At 37.3% G+C, this 19170-nt stretch overlaps 3 protein-coding genes across 4 annotated transcripts in view; 2 read left to right on the top strand and 1 right to left on the bottom strand.

Annotated features, from left to right (window-relative positions):
• Positions 1–19170, bottom strand: part of prdm6 (PR domain containing 6) — a 127713-nt gene that overhangs the window by 42629 nt on the left and 65914 nt on the right. The window lies entirely within an intron of this gene.
• On the top strand, positions 3359–8738 carry LOC146563067 (GTPase IMAP family member 8-like). The gene is made up of 3 exons (XM_085295431.1): positions 3359–3443; positions 4186–4239; positions 4712–8738. The coding sequence occupies exons 2-3, from the start codon at positions 4230–4232 to the stop codon at positions 7543–7545; spliced, it is 2844 nt and encodes a 947-aa protein (XP_085151557.1). The 5' UTR covers positions 3359–3443; positions 4186–4229; the 3' UTR covers positions 7546–8738.
• On the top strand, positions 10430–16571 carry LOC146563066 (GTPase IMAP family member 8-like). The gene is made up of 3 exons (XM_085295430.1): positions 10430–10504; positions 11315–11376; positions 12534–16571. The coding sequence occupies exons 2-3, from the start codon at positions 11364–11366 to the stop codon at positions 15536–15538; spliced, it is 3018 nt and encodes a 1005-aa protein (XP_085151556.1). The 5' UTR covers positions 10430–10504; positions 11315–11363; the 3' UTR covers positions 15539–16571.

The raw sequence follows: 19170 nt of genomic DNA, 5'->3' as shown, positions 1-19170 counted from the left end.
AACCTAGTCTGTGCAAACAGCTTGTGACAACCACTTAAAGTGAAATCAAATTACATTTAATACAAACCATAACTCCTTTTTCTTTTTTTAAATTTCCATTCGAAGTGCACCAAGTTCCTCAGTATAAGAAATGTTCAATTAATAAAATTTGACTTGATGTTTCAAAAACACCTCAACACTGAACCTGCTCATCCAAGAAACACTCAATACTAATAATGTATTTATTTATTTTAGATTGATTTTGTATCTTCAAGGAGACATCAGTTCTCCTGAAAGTATCTATAGAAAGATATACAATCAGAATTTAGACAACTTTATTTTTTCTGGTCAAGTGACTCTCTGGGGAAGAAAGGGTTGAACAAACAGTGAGAGTTGGAGAATTTAAGGAGGACAAACGTTAAAGCAGAAAAACACACACACAAAAAAGTTAAAGATGATACAAAGCAAAATCAGACAGACAGGAGAGGGAGGTGGGAGTCAGCCAGTGACATTATGCTTAATTAATTAAGTTACGAAACATAAAACTAACAAGGGAGGAAATGGAAGAAAATGTAAAAATCAAACATAGAGACAAACAAATTAAAAGGAGGACTTAGAAATACAGAAATATGAGTTACATTTGCACTTAACATTGGGGGAGACAAAAATAACAGAAAACAGAAGCATCATAAATCTCTTTAAAATGGTCTTCCTCTCAGATTCATCAGTTTAAAAGATTTATATGATTTTTACAACATAAGATACTGAAACACACTGATGGCAACAATAACATCTAGAGCTCCCATGATCACCATGCATTCCTGCAAAAGTTGCACAATTTGAATGCATGATAACACTCAGCACAGCAATACTTTATTTTGGTTTAATAGTAGTTGATAATGACCCTGGCTCCGCCCCCCAAAGACACAGCTGTAGTAGTCTAATTTGTAAAAAACAAAATAAAATACAAATACTACTAAGTAAGTATTTCAAAGACGCCTATCAAGTGGCAAGATGTGTGTTTAGAAAGATTTTTATAGGACTACACTAATTAAATTCACTTCGGTTTATTAACAGTGCACACCTTTCCCATTGTCTACCGTGAAGTCCTGGCAAACTATTGCAGATAATTGCTATTATCAACTGACACTGAGGGACTGAAATGGACCTTCCAGGTTACGTGAGTACTAAAAGATCTGCTTATGTAAATGTTCATGACTATGATAACAGGAATGAGGCATTTCCCTCTTGTAATGTGTTATAATGTCAGAGAGGAGTTAATGAAGCCAGACAAGTCCTGAAGATCTGCGTTTAAGAATGTGTGTGTTTTATTAATTCTTTCCACACAGTGACAGGAGTAAGGTGTTTTTGGATCCATGTGAAAACACAGCTAGGAGGGACTGGGTTATAAATCAAACACACCCAATGACCTCCCCGGAAAAAAAGGAGAAAGAGGGGTGCACAAATATGCAGAAGCTTGTATGCATTAAAACAAATGTATGTATTGAAAACATGCGTATTGAACACATGCCACTACTTTCAGGTGGGGCTGTGTTATAAATCAAACACGCCCAACAGGCTGCGGTATGAAAAATAAAAACCCCTGCTGCCTTACAGCAGCCGACAGAGTTCAAAACGATTCGTCTGGCAGATCAGTGGGGCAGCGTCGTCAAGCGTCTGATCTTCTTCTGTTGTCTGTTTTCATAGAAAGCAAAGGTAAAAGCTTTATAATCAGGTTTTCAATAATAACACATGCCCGTCCATGTGCGCGGTTCAGGATTATAAATCACACAACTCCAACACCTCACAAGGAGTGCGTATGTGTCTTCATTTGCTTGAATGTGTTAAACCATTCGAGCTGACAAAATGTCATAAAGTCATGACTTCAGACTGAGTCTAAAGGATCAAAGACCGACTTGTAACTCGAGAATCTCGAGCACGAACATAAATGCAGGAATCCTGCTCTGTTGCCTCATCAGTCTTTTCAGATAAAAGCCTGTTTGTCTTAGAAGAGGATCATTTGAAAGCATCTCCAGGAACTCAACAGGGAAGTGAACTCATGTCCTGACACACCTTTTTTTAAAAATAGATAGAGGTTATTAAATGTGTAGTTTGATAATGTGGATGTGTCTTAGCTTGGATCAGTATTACCAGTTTTTCCAGCCCTGCACCATGCAAGCCCATTAAGGTAATTTTAGACTCTGCTGTGTTTTTAATGGGAGGGCCCTAAAGTTGGAGTTTCACTTCAGTCTAGTTTTTCTGATGGGAATCTAGCTAAACCCAATATATTACTATAAACAGAGACATTTTAAGAGACAGGCATGGTGCTCAATTATACATGACTTTTCTGAAAGAGCAACACTGGTGGTAGAAGAATAATGCCCAGTAGAAATTAGATTTGACTGGTAATTCTACACACAAAGTGTTTAGATTTTCATGACCAAGATCAAGTTAAAGTTATTTTAGATAATGCTTTAAAACATATGTCCAAATAAGTGTCTTTTCAGGGTTAGGGTTAGGGTTAGGGTTAAATTTACAACTTTCACTACATGTATTTTCAGTTCCCCGTCACAGCTGTTAGCATAATTGCACGTTAGCATTCGACTTTTGAATCTATCAGGAAGATGTTTTAGTCACCTGACCCAAGGCTCTTTATAATACTGTGTCAGTAAAGTATTAGATAATAGAATGTATTGCTGTAAAAATAATTGAAACTGAGTGGCTGATGGGAACCCTGCAGGGTGTCAGGTTTCTGTTGTCAGGCTGAACAATGAAAACATTTCATACTTTTTGGAACTTGGCAGGCGTTTGTCAGTGCATGTATCCTGCCGTTTAGGTCTCACACAAACTCTTCCTTGACATTATTCTATTTTGAAGCAGCTCTCCTATCTGGTATCTGGTAAGTATAAAACAGAATATCTGTGTGTTTAAATGCATATTGTTTGTGTATATCTGCAATCCAAATCTTGTTTAGTCATTCGTAACTTTCAACAACTGGAAAGAAAGTGTGTGGTAAAGCACTTAAGTGGGGTCAAATAAATACCTGCTGCATATTTAGTGACAAAAAACAACGTAACTTACATAGGTCTATGGTGATGTCATTAGCATGTTTAGAAGTAATAATTATTTTCCAATAGAAATGTACAAAACTCTGGAAAATACATTTGTAAATCCAGTTTGTATTTCTGTCTATATTCTATTTCTACAGAGGGGTTAGTTCATAGATTAGTAAGACCTTTAAGCACTATTTACAAATGTAATGCATATTTGTAAATTTTTGAATATTTTTGCAAATTTAGCATTATCAAACATGAAACTTTAGTAAAATTCTAATAGAAAAAAAGTTGTTTCTTTTTTCATTATTTTCATCCTGGTTTCCTTGAAAACAGACAAACCGACATGACGGTGACTTCAACCAAAAATATGACAGAATGATGTTCCAGTAAAATATACCACAGCCTCAGGTAAGTGCAGCAGATTTTTACTTTGCAAAGCAAAATCAGTATTCAGCACGAAAGCTGTAATTCAGAATTTTTGTCTGAATTATAAATTAAATATTTGTTTGTTATCACAACTTCTGTCAAGTTAAAGTTTGCAGAAACTAAAAAGGTTGATACTCGTGCACTTGTTGAGTGTAATGATTTTGAATTATTTCATGTATGTGTTCAATGTAGCTTGCCATCACCAGTGTGTGAATGTGTGTGAATGGGTGAATGACTGGATGTGTAAAGCGCTTTGGGATCCTTAGGGACTAGTAAAGCGCTATATAAATACAGGCCATTTACCATTTTTTAAGTTATATGTTTATTGTATTTTATAGTATGGCTTGGTGCATGGTACTTGATACTTTGGCTACTATTATTCACTATTCCTATACTGGTCAGGTGAATAATGCCATTCTATATTTGGCGACATCTATGTTTAAATTCTATACATTCACCAGCCTCCAACTGTCACACAAAAGAATCTTGAATGGTTAAACATGTGAACATCTTATCCTTAAATACATTTGTTTATGAAACAGTTTATGATTTTTTGGAGAAACGAATTCTTCTCCTTATACTAACATTCACTTCTGAACATTTGTGCTTCTAGTAGAAAAATATTTTAGCTATATTGTTTGCAGTAATGAAACAATGAATTAATTTTGCTTTTAATCTGAACTGAACTCTTCATAATTGTATTTAATTTTTTCAAATTTAACAGACACTGAACTGAACTTCTGTGTGGTGGAGTTTTGTTTGCACAAGATGGCAACTGGTAGGTCCAGATGATGTTTGTGTGCAAGAATAATATAGGTCACATAAAGAAGAATAAAGGCAGCACACACACACACACACACACACACACACACACCTGTGAGTTGGAGAGAAAATCGAGAAAATGTACACCTCTAACCTTGGCCTGTGTTACCATAAAATACGACAAGAGGTTCATGTCATTCTTGGGCTTTTCTTTACCGTATAATATGAAGTTCCTTGAGGAGACAACTGTTTTGATTTGGCGCCTAATCAACAAAATCAAATTGAATTAAACTGAATAAAGAGCAGACAAATGATCTACAATAGTGTATTCTGCAGCGCACAAAGCATTACTCTTTCCTGGGATAATAGCAATCCTGTTCTAATCTTGATATTAATAGAGAAGGGTTGATAATTTCCTGTCATAAAATTGCAGCAATATGTAATGCCTTTGTTTTCTTTTTTTTGTCCTCTGTTTTTGTCTTTTACAGTATCTGAACTCAGAATTGTGATTCTTGGAAAAAACAATGACGATAAGACAACGCTGAGCACTTTCATCAGTGAAAGATATAACTGTCCTTATCAAAAGAAAAACAAGCAGTTTACTGAAATTAAAGGAGAGTGGAGGAGAACTCCATTCACTTTATTGAAAACATCAAATATCTTCATTGTGCCTGCAGAAAGAGTGCGATATGAGATAAAAATGTGTATCGCACACTGCCAACCTGGACCAAATGTTCTGTTGCTCCTAGTAAATCCTTTGGATTTCACCGAGGACGATAGACAAAAAATGAAGTTCATCGTGAGTTTCTTTGGACGAGATGCTTTTAAACACTCATTGGTCATCACAACACATAATGACAGGGGAGGGAATTCCTCAGTGAACCAACTCGTCCAAGACTGCAGACAAAGACAGCACAAAATCAGGCTTGATGAAAAATATTTTCTTGAACACGATCTTCAAGAACTGATGAAACAAATGGAGAAAATAGTAAGTGATAACAGGGGGTATTTAACTTTTACTGAAGACGCTGATCCCATTGTGGTGCCTACAACTACAAAATCCCCTCTAAACCTGATTCTGTGCGGGAGAAATGAAAGCTTGAAAACTTCAGCTGTTAATGCCATTCTGGGACAAAGAAAATGTATTCCATCTAAGAGCTCATCAGAGTTGACCAAACACCAGGCAGAGGTTTGTGGCCGTCGTGTTTCTGTGCTGGAGCTGCCTACTTTGCACGGAAAACCTAAAGAGACGGCGATGAATGAATCGTGCAAGTGTGTCGACCTCTGTGAACCTGAGGGTGTCCATGCCTTCATGCTGGTCCTTCCACTGGACCATCCTACTGATGAAGATAAGAAAGAACTGGAAGCCATCAAGAATACTTTCAAGAGTGTGATCGATAAGTTCACTGTCTTGCTTTTTATTGTTGAAAATCCAAATCTTGACCAGTCTTCAGCAGTGGAGAAGATTCTAATAGACAACAAAGACATCCAAGAGCTCTATAGGCGCTGCGGTAAACAACACATCGTTTTTGACATAAAGGATAAGCATCAAGTCGCTGATTTGTTACGTACTGTGGAAACAATGAGAACTGTCGGTTGCAGAAGCTTCACAAAAGATATGTTTCCAAAACCTCCACTGAAACCAGTTTCAAGACATGTATCCCTTTTAAAGCCAGAAAATTATAGACATCGCTGGACACCACCTATTAGGATGGTGCAAAGCAGAGAGCCTCTCAGGATGGTGCTGATTGGGAAAACTGGTTCTGGGAAGAGTGCCACTGGAAACACCATGCTGGGCAAACAGTGCTTTTATTCAAAAGTCTGTCTGAAGTCTGTGACAAGTGTTTGTCAGAAAGAAACAGGAGTGATTGACGGGCGCCCTGTCGTTGTGGTTGACACGCCCGGCTTGTTTGACACGATTTTGTCCAATAAAGAAGTTGAACAAGAGCTTGTTAAATGTATCAGCTTACTGGCTCCTGGACCTCATGTGTTCTTACTGGTGGTGCAGATTGGTCGCTTTACAAAGGAAGAAAAAGATACCGTGGAGCTCATCCAAAACTTTTTCGGTAAGAAGACAAAGGATTTCATTATTGTCATATTCACCAGAGGAGATGATCTTCGAGGTCAAACATTTGAGAGTTATATAAAAGAAGACAGCGAAGGATTCCTAAAACAACTGTCAGCTGATTGTGAAGGGCGATACCATGTCTTCAATAACAATGATCATAACAATCGTTCTCAAGTCAGTCACCTTCTGACCAAAATTGAAATGATGGTGAGGAAGAATGGTGGTGGCTACTACACCTCAGAAATGTTTCAAGAAGCAGAGGCAGCAATACAGATGGAAATGCAGAAGATCATGAAAGACAAAGCAAGAAAGATAGAGAGTGAAAAGAGGGATCTTATAAGAAAATATGAGGAGGAAATGCAAGTGAAGAGGAACAAGGTAACACACCTAACAGCCAAATTTGAAGAAGAAATAAAAGCAAACCAAGCCCAGGTAGCCAAAAAAATGGAGGGTTGCATTAAGAACCAACAGGAAAATATGAATAGAGAAAGAAAAAAGAGAGAAGAAGAACAAAGGACTAAGAAATTGGAGGAGAAGGACCAAATTTATAAGTGGGATAAAGAAGATGAAGCTCTGCAGAAAGAAATACAAAGACGAGTGATTCCTGATGGGATTTTATTACAGAACAGAGAAATAATAAGAAAAGAAAGAAAGGCTTGGGAAGAGGAAAGAAGAGCATGGTGGGATAAACAATGTTTAGAGGAGGAAGAGAGATTTTGGGAGGAACAGAGACAACTTAAAAAGCTCAGAGAGGAAGCTATGCAGGAACTAGAGAGATATGAAATCAAAAGAAGACAAGAGGAACGAATCGGAAGAGAACAAGAGGAAAGACAACTGAAAGAAAACTATAGGAAGGAACTGGGAGAAATGATGAGGAAACATGAAGAGGAGGCCAGAAAACAAGCTGAAGAATGCAATGAATTCAGACAGAGATTTAACCAGGATTTATCAGCTGAGATGGAAAAATATAGAAATGAAACAGAAGATTTGAGGCAGAGTCAACAAAACCAAAATGACTTCATGATAATGCAGCTCAGGAGAAAAAAGGCCTATGACAAAGACTTCGACAAGCTGCAGAAAAGACAACAAATTCAAATGACTAACCTAAAATTATCAAGTTTGCACTTTGACAGTAAAGAGCAGCTAAACAAGCAAATTGATGAGCTGAAAAAAGCGCATCAAGAGGAGATAAATGAGTGGATTCAGGAACATGTGAAGAAAGCCACACAAAATAGCGCTTGTAGCATTTTATGAGAAGTTTTGCGTTTCAGTGTTGTTCAGTTTTTCAGCGTTAGATGTATTATATGTAAAGTCTGTATAAATAAAGTGATCACCATAGCTAATGGGTTTTGCACATGCAGGTCAGAGTAGCTGTAAAAGACAGCCAGGGTGGCAAGTTTCACTTTGTAGACATTTTTGGATTTCTTTTCTTTTTTGCCATTCGACACAGGTCAAATGAAGTTTACTAAAAAGCATTTACTCTGTTAATATATATGTATTCTTTTTTTTAAAAGACAATTGGAAAAGGAAGATGCAGAATTGCTGACAAAGCACATTTATTTTTATTTCACAGGGACCCTTTTATTCTTGAAAATTGTCACTCCGGTGATAAATTTATGTACAAAAATAGGCAAAGACTGCAACAACACTTTTGAAAAAAAAAATATTGTTCTTATTTTCTCATATTTTCTCTTATATTCATGTTATTAATCACCATGGACGATCTGATATCTTCCTGTTGGTGTTGTTTCCACATCATCATAATAAATGTTGTTCCATGTTCAACATTGCAAGTGACCAATCACATTGTTGTGACGTCGCCCTTTTGTGCCTTTGAAAAATCTACTTCACTTGCGAGAAGAGAAACCGCTTCTGTCCGCCGATCCAGGAACTTGAATTCTTTGCATTTCAGGATACTTTTCTTCAATAAACGGTAAGCATTATACATATTGTCCTTACAGAGGCGGTTTCTCTTCTCTTCTCGTTTTTTTCAAGGTCGCGGATGACCTCAGGAGAAGGTGATTGGTCACTTGCAATTTTGAACCCGGAACAACATTATTTATGATGACGAGGGAACAACACCAACACGAGGATATCAGATCGTCCAATCACCACACTGGCAGAGAAAGCATGTCTTACACTGCAGTGCCAATCAGCTGGAGATTGCTACCGGTCACTTTGTTAAATTGGTCATAAAGAGGTGAAAATAAATAAGTAATGGTGCTGCACAGAAAACCACTTTGTGATTATTGATTTTACTTTTTAGCTGGTGTTTCTAGTTGAGCTCTGCACCAAAGGACAGCTACGACGAGGACGGAACATGTATGTGTGTCAGCTCTGTTGACTGTCAACATACAAACTTTACTTCAGTGTGTTATTACACTGACCTCTTCTTTTTGGCACACTCCTTATAAATGTTCTGGTTGCTTGTTTTGTTGTCTGTTATTATCAGCTTATTATTCATATGTAAATCTTCACTTTAAATCTCAATAGAATATGCTACACAAATTAAGCTTGACTGATTGAGAAAAAAAATCTTTACAGAAGTGAACATATTGAAATAAACTAATAAAAGGTGACTGACCTGTAGGACCACCTATTCTTTAGTTTGCATTGACTTGTATTATAAATTATGTGAATGGAATCAAACTAAAGTCTAAATAAACATGAGAGTCTAGTTTGAGACTTTTGAGACTCCAATTGGCTCTTCATTACAGTAGGTCAGAGTTTTACTGCATCCTTGTATATTTTTACTGCACAATAACTTTATATACTGCCAGGTAGGTTTGTGTATCACAAAGAAAAATAATTTATTAGCAGATTTATTAGCAGACATTAATGGATGAATATGATCTTATACCTAAATAATAACTAACTGTAGGAGACTAAAAGAAGAAAAAAGTACTATGTTACATTCCACCACTTCTTTCCTTTCTGATAACGCAGAACATTGTCAGATTGAAAGGAAAGGGTTGGGCAGGTGCATAGTTTGACAAGGTGTTTCATGTTTCAGGCATCATTACTGAAGCGAGAGAGAGGGGGGGGGCGGTTGGGTGCTGCCAAGGTTTGTTTTTCCTTCAGAGAACCACACCACTTTACTTGTTGAGTCAAAATCGAAACAAAACAAATCATGCTACAGATGTCACTAGCAAACGGGAAATGTCACCTGAACATGCATATTTTTTTGCTTTTTTTGCTTTGGTGCAAAATTTCTGTAAGCCAACAGGAAATGCTGAGAACAAGTCCAACAACTAACGACATGCTGCAGAAACCTACAAATCACTGACAGTGACACCCAGGAAGACGAGTCTGTGTTTCAAATGCATTTTGATATATATCCTTAATGGATAATAATAAAATACCTTAGGTCAGTGGGAAGGGTTAAACCCTTAAAACTCTTTTATTTGAACTGAAGTACACTCAAAAAACTGGTACAATATGAGTGCATACTTGGGATACATGGGATTATTATTTTGTTCCAGTTACACACAGATAAATGGCCTGCCTGCATTTGTATAGCGCTTTATTTAGTCCCTAAGGACCCCAAAGTGCTTTACACTACATTCAGTCATCCACCCATTCACACACACATTCACACACAGGTGATGGCAAGCTACATTGTAGCCACAGCTGCCCTGGGGCGCACTGACAGAGGCGAGGCTGCCGGACACTGGCGCCACCGGGCCCTCTGACCCAAATTAATTGTATATGGCAACCTGTTTAGGTTTCTACTAATTAAATATAAATTGGTGTATGAAGCCTCAGCTTCAGTATCAGTAATTTTTTGCCCATTTGAAGCTGTGCTTTTAGAAATAGTTTCACAACAGCAGCATCATATCTTGACTGTTTGCATGCTTCAGATTTAATCCCAACATTTCATTCTCATTTCACGTGGGCTAAAGTTATGAACATCCTCCTGTGGACAGGTTATACTAGTTTTTACTGCCACACTTTGTTTGTTTAGAGCCCCTAACATTTGCCTTATGGTTGTGGAAGAACTTGAAAAAATAAGTGTAGAGAGAACAAGTAAAGTCACAGTCATAAAAATCCAGTATCTGTTTCCTTGACGTACCACAGTTGTCAGTCATCGTTATAGGTTAAGTCACCTGTCTGTCATAATAAGCACAGCTCCGCCTTAGTGAAGTACGTGAGCTGCTTTCCTTTTAGGGTGCTACCTTCATTATTAGCTTTGACACCATGAGGAAGTCATCTGGTGAGTACTTACATTAAAGTATATTTAACAAAAATTTAAAATACATGGACATATGTGGAGTTCAAATGGTTATCCTTAAACTGTAAAGAGACCAAAACAACAACAACAACCTTTTAATTGTATTTTTGCTTAGGTATATCAAAAGTAGTATTACCACATGCTCTGACAAAGGGACAATTTCAGTGCAGCATGTTTAAGTATGTCAATGTAATTCGACTCAAAATGTAATTCAGATATTTAGGTTATTTATGCTGAAGCCATTTAAGTCAGAGATTATTCATTGAACTGTATTCATCATATACATGTACTAATGCTTAATTATTACATTTGCCAAGATACCACAGAAATATAGTTTTATGCCAGAACACTTTATGTATTATCTAAGAATACATTTTACATTATTTAAACACTTGTTAGCTTCTTCTTGTGTGACAAAGTCAGCTGATTTAAAGAAAAACTGCCACATCCAAACGAACAAAAGGAGAGATACCTTAGACACACCCTGTTAAATGAGTCTAATAAGTCAGTGAGCAGATACAGAAGGACCTCTAATTCAAACTCTAATCAAATTAATGTCTTTAGTTCATGGTTCTGAAAAGCTCATTGTAGAAAACACTCCCATAAATACCACAGGTAGACACTCCTGTTTCATAAGGTTGTATCTGCTGAGTGTATATATACACATATATATATATATATATATATACACACATATATATATATATATATATATATATATATATATATATATAGATAGTGTCACAAGTTCATTGTTAATCCCTTGTTGTTGCTTTCATTTAACCCCAACAGATTCCACCATTTTGTCCAGCTGAAGTTTCCAGGTCAAAAAGGTGAAAACATGGCAGCACGTGGTGAGTTCAGCAGATGGCCAAAAATATCCCTGCATTCAGGATGGTTGCTATTTGAGAAAGTAAATACAAGCTAGCAACACTTAAAGATGTTTAAGTAACAGATCCATGAGTTTGAATATTTATTAAACACTGAAAGACTTCCCAAAAGAGTTGAAAGACTTTGACATCTTTCATTCCACACATTATCCAAGTAGCAAGTTCACTGTAAAGTCATTCACCAGGAATGTGAGCTTACAGGTATTTTTGGACCACCAAAAGACACTTTACTGTGTGTGTGTGTGTGTGTGTGTGTGTGTGTGTGTGTGTGTGTGTGTGTGTGTGTGTGTGTGTGTGTGCATTGTGTTTAGCAGCTCTTTTTCCCCTGATGATCCTTGTTTTTTTTTCACCAGAACCCTCTGAACTTTTCAATTCTGTTTTATTTATATAGCACTAAATTATAACAACAATGTCCTAATAGCGCCTTATATTGTAAGGTAAAGACAGAGAAACAGAGAAACCAAACAAGCAGATGACCCACTATGAGCAAACACTTGGGTGTCAGTGGGAAGGAAAAACTGCCTTACAATACAAAGAAACTGCCAAAAGAACCGGCTCAGGGAGGGGTGTCCATCTGCCATGACTGGGTGGGGGTGAGTGGAGGAAGACAGGACAAAGACATGTTGTGGAAGAGAGTCTGAGATCAATAATAACTAATGATTACAATATAGAGTGGTAGCAACCTTACTGTCCCACAGAGCAATAGGTATCTATGGAGTGTTATTCATGGGTTAAATTTGATCATCAATTAAATCTTTGTAAACCTAGTAACGGTCATTGAAACGAGGGTTGTGTTTACTGTACAGAAAAAAACAATCACGTATTGCTGTTATTTAGACATCTGCAAACACATCTTTTCAACATCTTATCACCGTGCTTTTGCCATGTTGGGATTTTTCATGACTAGCTGCAATTAATTAAAGAAATGAAAACCTTAAAGTGACACCAAATGCAGATACAGACTTAACAAATGCAAGCTTTTGTATGACAGGAAGACCCCTATCATTAAACAGCTTCACTAGATCAATGCAAGACAAAAAACACAAAATTAAAAGACAACTATGACACTAAGCAAATTGGAACAATATGGCATTTAATATGTTTTTTGTGTTTTTCTACAGCATCTCAATTCAGGATTGTCATATTTGGGAAGAATGATAATGAAAAGACTGCACTAAGCAACTTCATCACAGGGAAAAAGAATCCAATTCGTCTAACATTACCGAAGAAATCTATAGTCCAAGGAGAATGGAGAAAAATACCTGTAACAGTGGCAAAAACCACGGACCTCTTCAGTCTGCCTGTGGAAAAAGTGAAACTTGAAATGAAGATGTGTGTGGCCCGTTGCCCCCCTGGACCAAATGTTCTCCTGCTCGTACTCAATCCTTCTGATTTCACTGAGGATGACAGACGCACTCTGAAGTCTATCCTGTGCTTGTTTGGTGGTGAAGCCCTTAAATACTCTATGGTCATCACAACACAAAAGGGTGAAGCAAAGAATACAGCAATAGATCAGTTTATCCAGAACTGCAGAAAGATGCATTACACACTGGACTTTGACAAAAAAGACTTCTGTGACTCAGATCGTGAAACACTGATGGGAGAGATGGAAAAAATTGTGGCTTACAACAGAGGAGGACATTTGAACTATACAGAGACTGCTGACTTACTTGAAGAACCACAAGAAGAATCTGGACATGGGACTGAAGAGCCTCAAATTCCCAATCAAAACTCTTCTTTGAATTTGGAACTGTATGACAGACCTCGAGTTGATAAGGAAAACCTGCAAAGTCCACGTTTAATTCCTCCTTTAAACCCAGAACTGAATGTAAACCCTCAGGCCAGTATGGAAGTACCTCAAAGACAAAAACTAAAACCTTTGAATTTGGTGCTGTTTGGGAGATTTGGAGTTGGCAAAACTTCAGCTGCAAATGCCATCCTGGGTGAAAGAAAAGTAGAATCTGAATCATCTCAGTGTATTAAAAATGAGGCTGCGGTGTGCGGTCGTCTGGTTTCACTGGTGGAGCTGCCTGCTCTCTGTGGAAAACCTCAGGAGGAAACAAAGAAGGAAGCATTCAAGAGTATTTCCCTCTGTGATCCAGAGGGTGTCCATGCCTTCATCTTGGTTCTACCGCTGGATCCTCCAACCAGTGAAGACAAGAAAGAGGTGAAGACTATCAAAGATACACTGACATCCCAAATTGACAACTACACCATGATTCTTTTTACTGTGGAGTCAGATCCTACACACCCAGATGTTGTTAACTATGTAAAAACTAATAGAGAAATCCAAGAACTTGTTCAGAGCTTTTTTGGCCGATACATTGTCTTCAACATCAATGACCAAGAGCAGATCCCTCAGTTATTGGATGCTGTAGAAAAGATGAAAGGTGAGGCATCAACAGGCTTCAAAATAACAATGATTCCAAGACCTCGCCGAAGGTTTCCACTGCCTGGATTGAAACGTGAAGTAATGTCTGAACTGAATAAGAAGATACATTTTGAAATAAATATGAAAAAAGAACAAGTTCCGAAAAAAGAACAAATTCTGAAAAACAGACAGATTCCACAAAAAGAAATTCAGAATCATCTCAGAATCGTGTTGATTGGTAAGACTGGAAGTGGAAAAAGTGCCACTGCAAACAGTATATTGGGAAGGGACTGCTTCCACTCGAAACCCAGTATGAAATCAGTAACCAAGCTCTGCCAAAAAGAAACAACAGAGATTAATGGGCACCCTGTTGTTGTGGTGGACACACCTGGTTTATTCGACACAAGTCTGTCCAACGATGATGTTAAACAGGAACTCGTGAAATGCGTCACAATGTTGGCTCCCGGACCTCATGTGTTCTTACTCGTCCTGCAGGTCGGTCGTTTTACAGAGGAAGAAAAAAAAACTGTGGAGCTCATCCAAAACTTTTTTGGCAAGAATTCAAATGACTTCATCATTATCTTATTCACCAGAGGAGATGACCTAAAAAATCAAACAGTTGAGAGTTATATAGAAGAAGACAGCGAAGGATTCCTAAAAAAACTGACAGCTGATTGTGGAGGACGATGCCATTTGTTCAATAACAATGATCGAAGTAACCGCTCTCAAGTCAGTCAGCTGCTCACCAAGATTGAGTCAATGGTGAAGAAAAATGGTGGCGGCTACTACACCTCAGAAATGTTCAAAGAGGCAGAGGCAGCAATTCAGAAGGAAATGCAGAAGATTATGAAGAAGAAAGAAGAAGAGATAGAAAGACAGAAGAAGGACCTTGAGAAAGAACATGAAAAGAAACTCCAAGAGGCACAGCTAAAAATTCAACAAGAAAGAGCTGCAAGAGAAAAAGCATTGCAAGAGAAGGAAGAACTCATTAAGAAAGAGGAAGAGGAGAAGAAAAGGATGGAGGAAAAGAGAGCAGAAGAGGAAAAAGAGAGGAAACGGAGGGAAGAAATTCAGCAACAACAGTGGGTACAGAAAGAGAAAGAAATTAAATCAAAACCGGAAGAAGCTACATATGCAAACCAAAGGAACGAAGAAATACAAAAAGAAATAGAGGCTTGGGAGAACGAACAAAAAGAGTGGGAGAAAAAACGACTTCGAGAAGAACAACTGAGACTGAACGAGCAAGCACGACTGGAAAAACTCAGAGCTGAATATGAGCAAGAAAAAAAAGAACATGAATGCAGAAGAAAAGAAGAGGATCGACTCAGAAAAGAACAGGAGGAAAAAGAATGGAGAGAATTGCAACAAAACTTAGAAAAGCAAGTGGAGGAGATGAGGAGGAAAAATCAAGAGGAAGCCAGAAAACAAGCAGAGGAGTTCAATGAATTCAGACAGAGATACACCACTGACTTTGCAGTTGTGGTAGCAAAGCATGAAAGGGAAGTTGAGAATATGAAACTAAAGCAACAAAAAACCAACGATTTAATGATTCAACAGCTGCGCAGGAACAAGGCATATCAAAAGGACTTTGACCTAATGAAGATGAGACAAGAAGAAGAAATGAGCGAGCTCAAACGGTATAGTCCAGAACCAAAACAAATTGATGAACTACAGAAAGCTCACGACGAAGAAATAAATGAGTGGATCCAGGAACACGTGAGGAAAGCCACAGAAAAAAACTGTTCCATCTTATGACTTTTTACATTGATATGCTGATATGATGACACTTTAGTGATGATTACTTGGATGTGAGCAACATTTGAAGTTATCACATCAATGAGTGTTTAATGGAGGCCATTTCCTTTGAAAGAAAAGAAAAAGAAAACAAGTTTCCATATGTACGTTTCTACATGTAAACATAGTCACTGTCAGTGTCCCACATTAAAACCTCATGATGAATATAAATTTCCTAATTGCCAAGAAATGGTTTGCAGTAGAGATGAAAACGGCCTTTGACATATTTTTTTTCTTGTGTAAGCATATAAAGAAAACCACTCACTATGGAACACACAAGGATGAGCAATATGTAAAAAGATTTAATGTAGGCACTGTGCTTTTAGCTTTGACCAATAATTAAGTCGTTTGGTTTGTTTCTGGTTGGACTAACATTACATCACATATGACTTAATTTCCTTTTTGTGCTTATGGTAAAGCACTCCTGTGCTGCTAGAAAGTTCTATAGCTATCCGGTCGTTAAGTCTGACGTCACTAGTTGTGTCTGGACCTAAACTCCGCTGCAGGTCCATATATCAAACGATCACTATGGCATTACTGAGAGTTGAAAAACTGTCTAAAGTCTTTCATCTTTAATAAAATGATCAGCGTTCTGCTCTACCAGGTGTAACAATTGAGTTTAACATCCAGGCATCCATGAAAACGGAATTTATGACATTTAACGGAGTTAGAAGTTTGCAGGAAGTTAGCTCGCTAGCTTCTATCTAAATACAATATAGCATGTCCTGACTGCGGGGTTTTGGAAACAAATTAAAACGTACAGCTCTGTTATCACTTCCAACATAAATGAAGACAGAAAACTAAACAGCAGTGACGTTTGTAGGGTTACTGAAGTTTGGCTAGCTGGTATATAATGATGTGCTACGTGACCGCTAGCGACACAGCTATGTTAGCATAATATAAACAAGCTAACTTTTTTTCCACTCGATAAAAGTTAACGTGAGTGTTCTCGGTGGTCAGGAACAAATGTAATCGCATGGCAGGATGCTGTAAAAGGACCAAAAAACTTCAGCCAGGAGAAGAAGTGAGATAATCCATCCACAATACGAGGTTAGTCATTCATATACTGCTGCATGGGCTGGGCTGTAGTTACATCCTAAGGTTTTAAAAACTGAGCTTAAATAAATGATTAGCGGTAATAAAAGCCGAGGGAGGTCAACAGTGATCACTGACTGTTTTAGGAGCTTTTTGAGATTAAATAGAAGAAAATACATAATATTAAACATGTTAACAACACAAAAGCCATATTAAACGCAGACTACTTTAGGCCCGGAAGTAGGATTCGTCACGTCATCACTTAACGACAGGATAGAGCTGTAGGCGAACACAGTCACTGTTTCAGTACATTTCAGTCTCCAGGGAAAGGAATAGGCTTAAGTTGGGAACACTTGTGTTACATGTGACTTACTTAAGCCAGATTTTGAACATATCATACTGGTACAATTCTCTTCTCTGATTTTAGGTAAAGTTTGTGGACAGTTTAGGGGTTAGCACTATACTGCATACTCAGTATAACTGAGAAACAACCTAAATGTATAATTAGATTTAGGTTGTTCCTTTTGTTTAGTGACTACTTAATATGTTAGCAATTGAGTTTACATCAAAAACAGACTATAGGCATTGTTCTTTACATCACTTAAAATAACCAATGGACAAGCAGAGTTATAAAATTAAGCCTCATTTTGAATTTCAGTATCAATAATAACTGTTTTTAGTGTAATTTTGATATTTATATCAAGAAATGTAGCTTATTTACCAAATTAGGTCTGAGGAATACGTGAAAACAAATTAAGAAAGCTTAATAAAAATGTTTCTTTTTACAATTTTCATGAACTTTTATTGAAATATCTTGCAAAAAAAATGTTTCTCTTTTTCACTTATTAAATTATTCAGTTAGTGATGGATTCATAGGAATGTCATACAAAGACAAAGCCCAGCCCCCTGAATCATGTGAATTGCTTTTCTTGTGGTCGCTGTCATTTACATGCACATCTGACATACTTCTTCTGGTGAGTACTTGCATGAAAGTCAATTTTTAAAAAGTCTACAAGTACATTATTGATAGCTATCAGGTGCATTAAATGTGGTATTTTATATATTTATATAGCAATTTTGGTGAGAAATTGCGACATGTTAATATATGTCAGTGTAAAGCAGTTTTGTTCTTTTTGCTTTGACCTTTGATGGTGACTACGACACGTCTGAGATTCAAAAGGAAATCCAAAAGATTATGAAGGAGAAGGAAGAAGAGATAGAAAGACAGAAGAATGAACTTATTAAGAAAAAGGATGAGGAAAAGAGAGCACAATAGCAATGGGAACAAAATAAAGAGGAAAATAAATACAAATTGCAAATAAAAAACAAAAAGAGTGGGAGGAAAAAAGCCTTCAAGATGAGCAACTGAGACTGGAGGAGCAAGTACGGCAGAAAAAGCTCAATCAATTTTGAGCAGGAAAAAACAGAGCAGAAGAATATAGACTCAGAAAAGAACAGGGGAATAAGAATGGAAAATATTGCAAGAAAACTAAGAAGAAGAAGTGGAGGAGAAGAGGAGGAAAAATCAAGTGGAAGCCAGAAAACAAGAAGAGGAGCTCAGTGAATTCAGACAGAGATACATCACTGACTTTGCAGTTTTGGTACCAAAGCATGAAAGAGAACTTGAGAATATAATTCTGAGGCAACAACAACAAAAAAGATAAATAGATAGTTTTTATGTATTTGTACTGACATTTGCTTGCAGTGGAAGTCACCTGACTTCACCACATAAAAATAAACATATCAACACAAGCAGACAATATGCAGACATTTTCACTCTCTTTGGCCACACCAATTTAGTAACCTCTGTGTTGCTAATGTTTGGAGATGTGAAAACCTTGAAGAATAAAAGATCGATCCTGTTTTTGTGAACAAGGTGGGACAATAGTAATATACATATGAAGGAGACAAATGGATTCTTCACATGACATATTATTTGCTTTACTCCATATACAGACCCTATAAATGCTTTCCATGCTTGATAATGCAATTCCGAGCAACTTACTAGCTTATTGTTACAATCATTTTAATGACCCTTTTCTGTGCCTCAGAGACATCTTCCAATCAACAAATAACACAGAAAGTCAACTACAAGGCTCTCACATGAATTGGGCCTTCTAAAGATAAAGCACAACCCTTAATGCCAGACCCAACAGTGGCAGAATCAAAATATTATTTTCTATGGGGTTTATGTCTTTGGAAAATCAAGATCCACCACACCAGTGCTCTGCTCAAAGGACTCACACACACCACTCCAGCCTCAAATGAAGAGACACTAATTACTTTCACCTGTGCTTATAAAGGGAAGAAAAACAACTCAAACCTGCCCACAAGGAGTGGAGCTTGGTTTGAGTTGTTTTGTTGGGTGGAGCCTAATTGGAGTTGTTGGGTGGAGCCTAATTGTGAAAGGTTCACCTTTCACCTTTCACAATTAGGAATCAAGTATGGGTTTTTGTGACAGGCTGGTAGTAACAAAGTGCCTAAAGATGTACAGGTAAGACACAGCTTACAGGGTTGGGGAACACCCAAACTGTATGTACTCTTAGCTTCAGGAATTC

Source organism: Mchenga conophoros, linkage group LG12 (genome assembly GCF_057382185.1).
Source record: "Mchenga conophoros isolate Kocher_MC1m ecotype Shallow Benthic linkage group LG12, M_conophoros_male_GT1.1, whole genome shotgun sequence".
NCBI lineage: Eukaryota > Metazoa > Chordata > Actinopteri > Cichliformes > Cichlidae > Mchenga > Mchenga conophoros.
The sequence above is the reverse complement of the archived record's forward strand: the minus strand, read 5'-3'. Positions and strand labels throughout refer to the sequence as shown.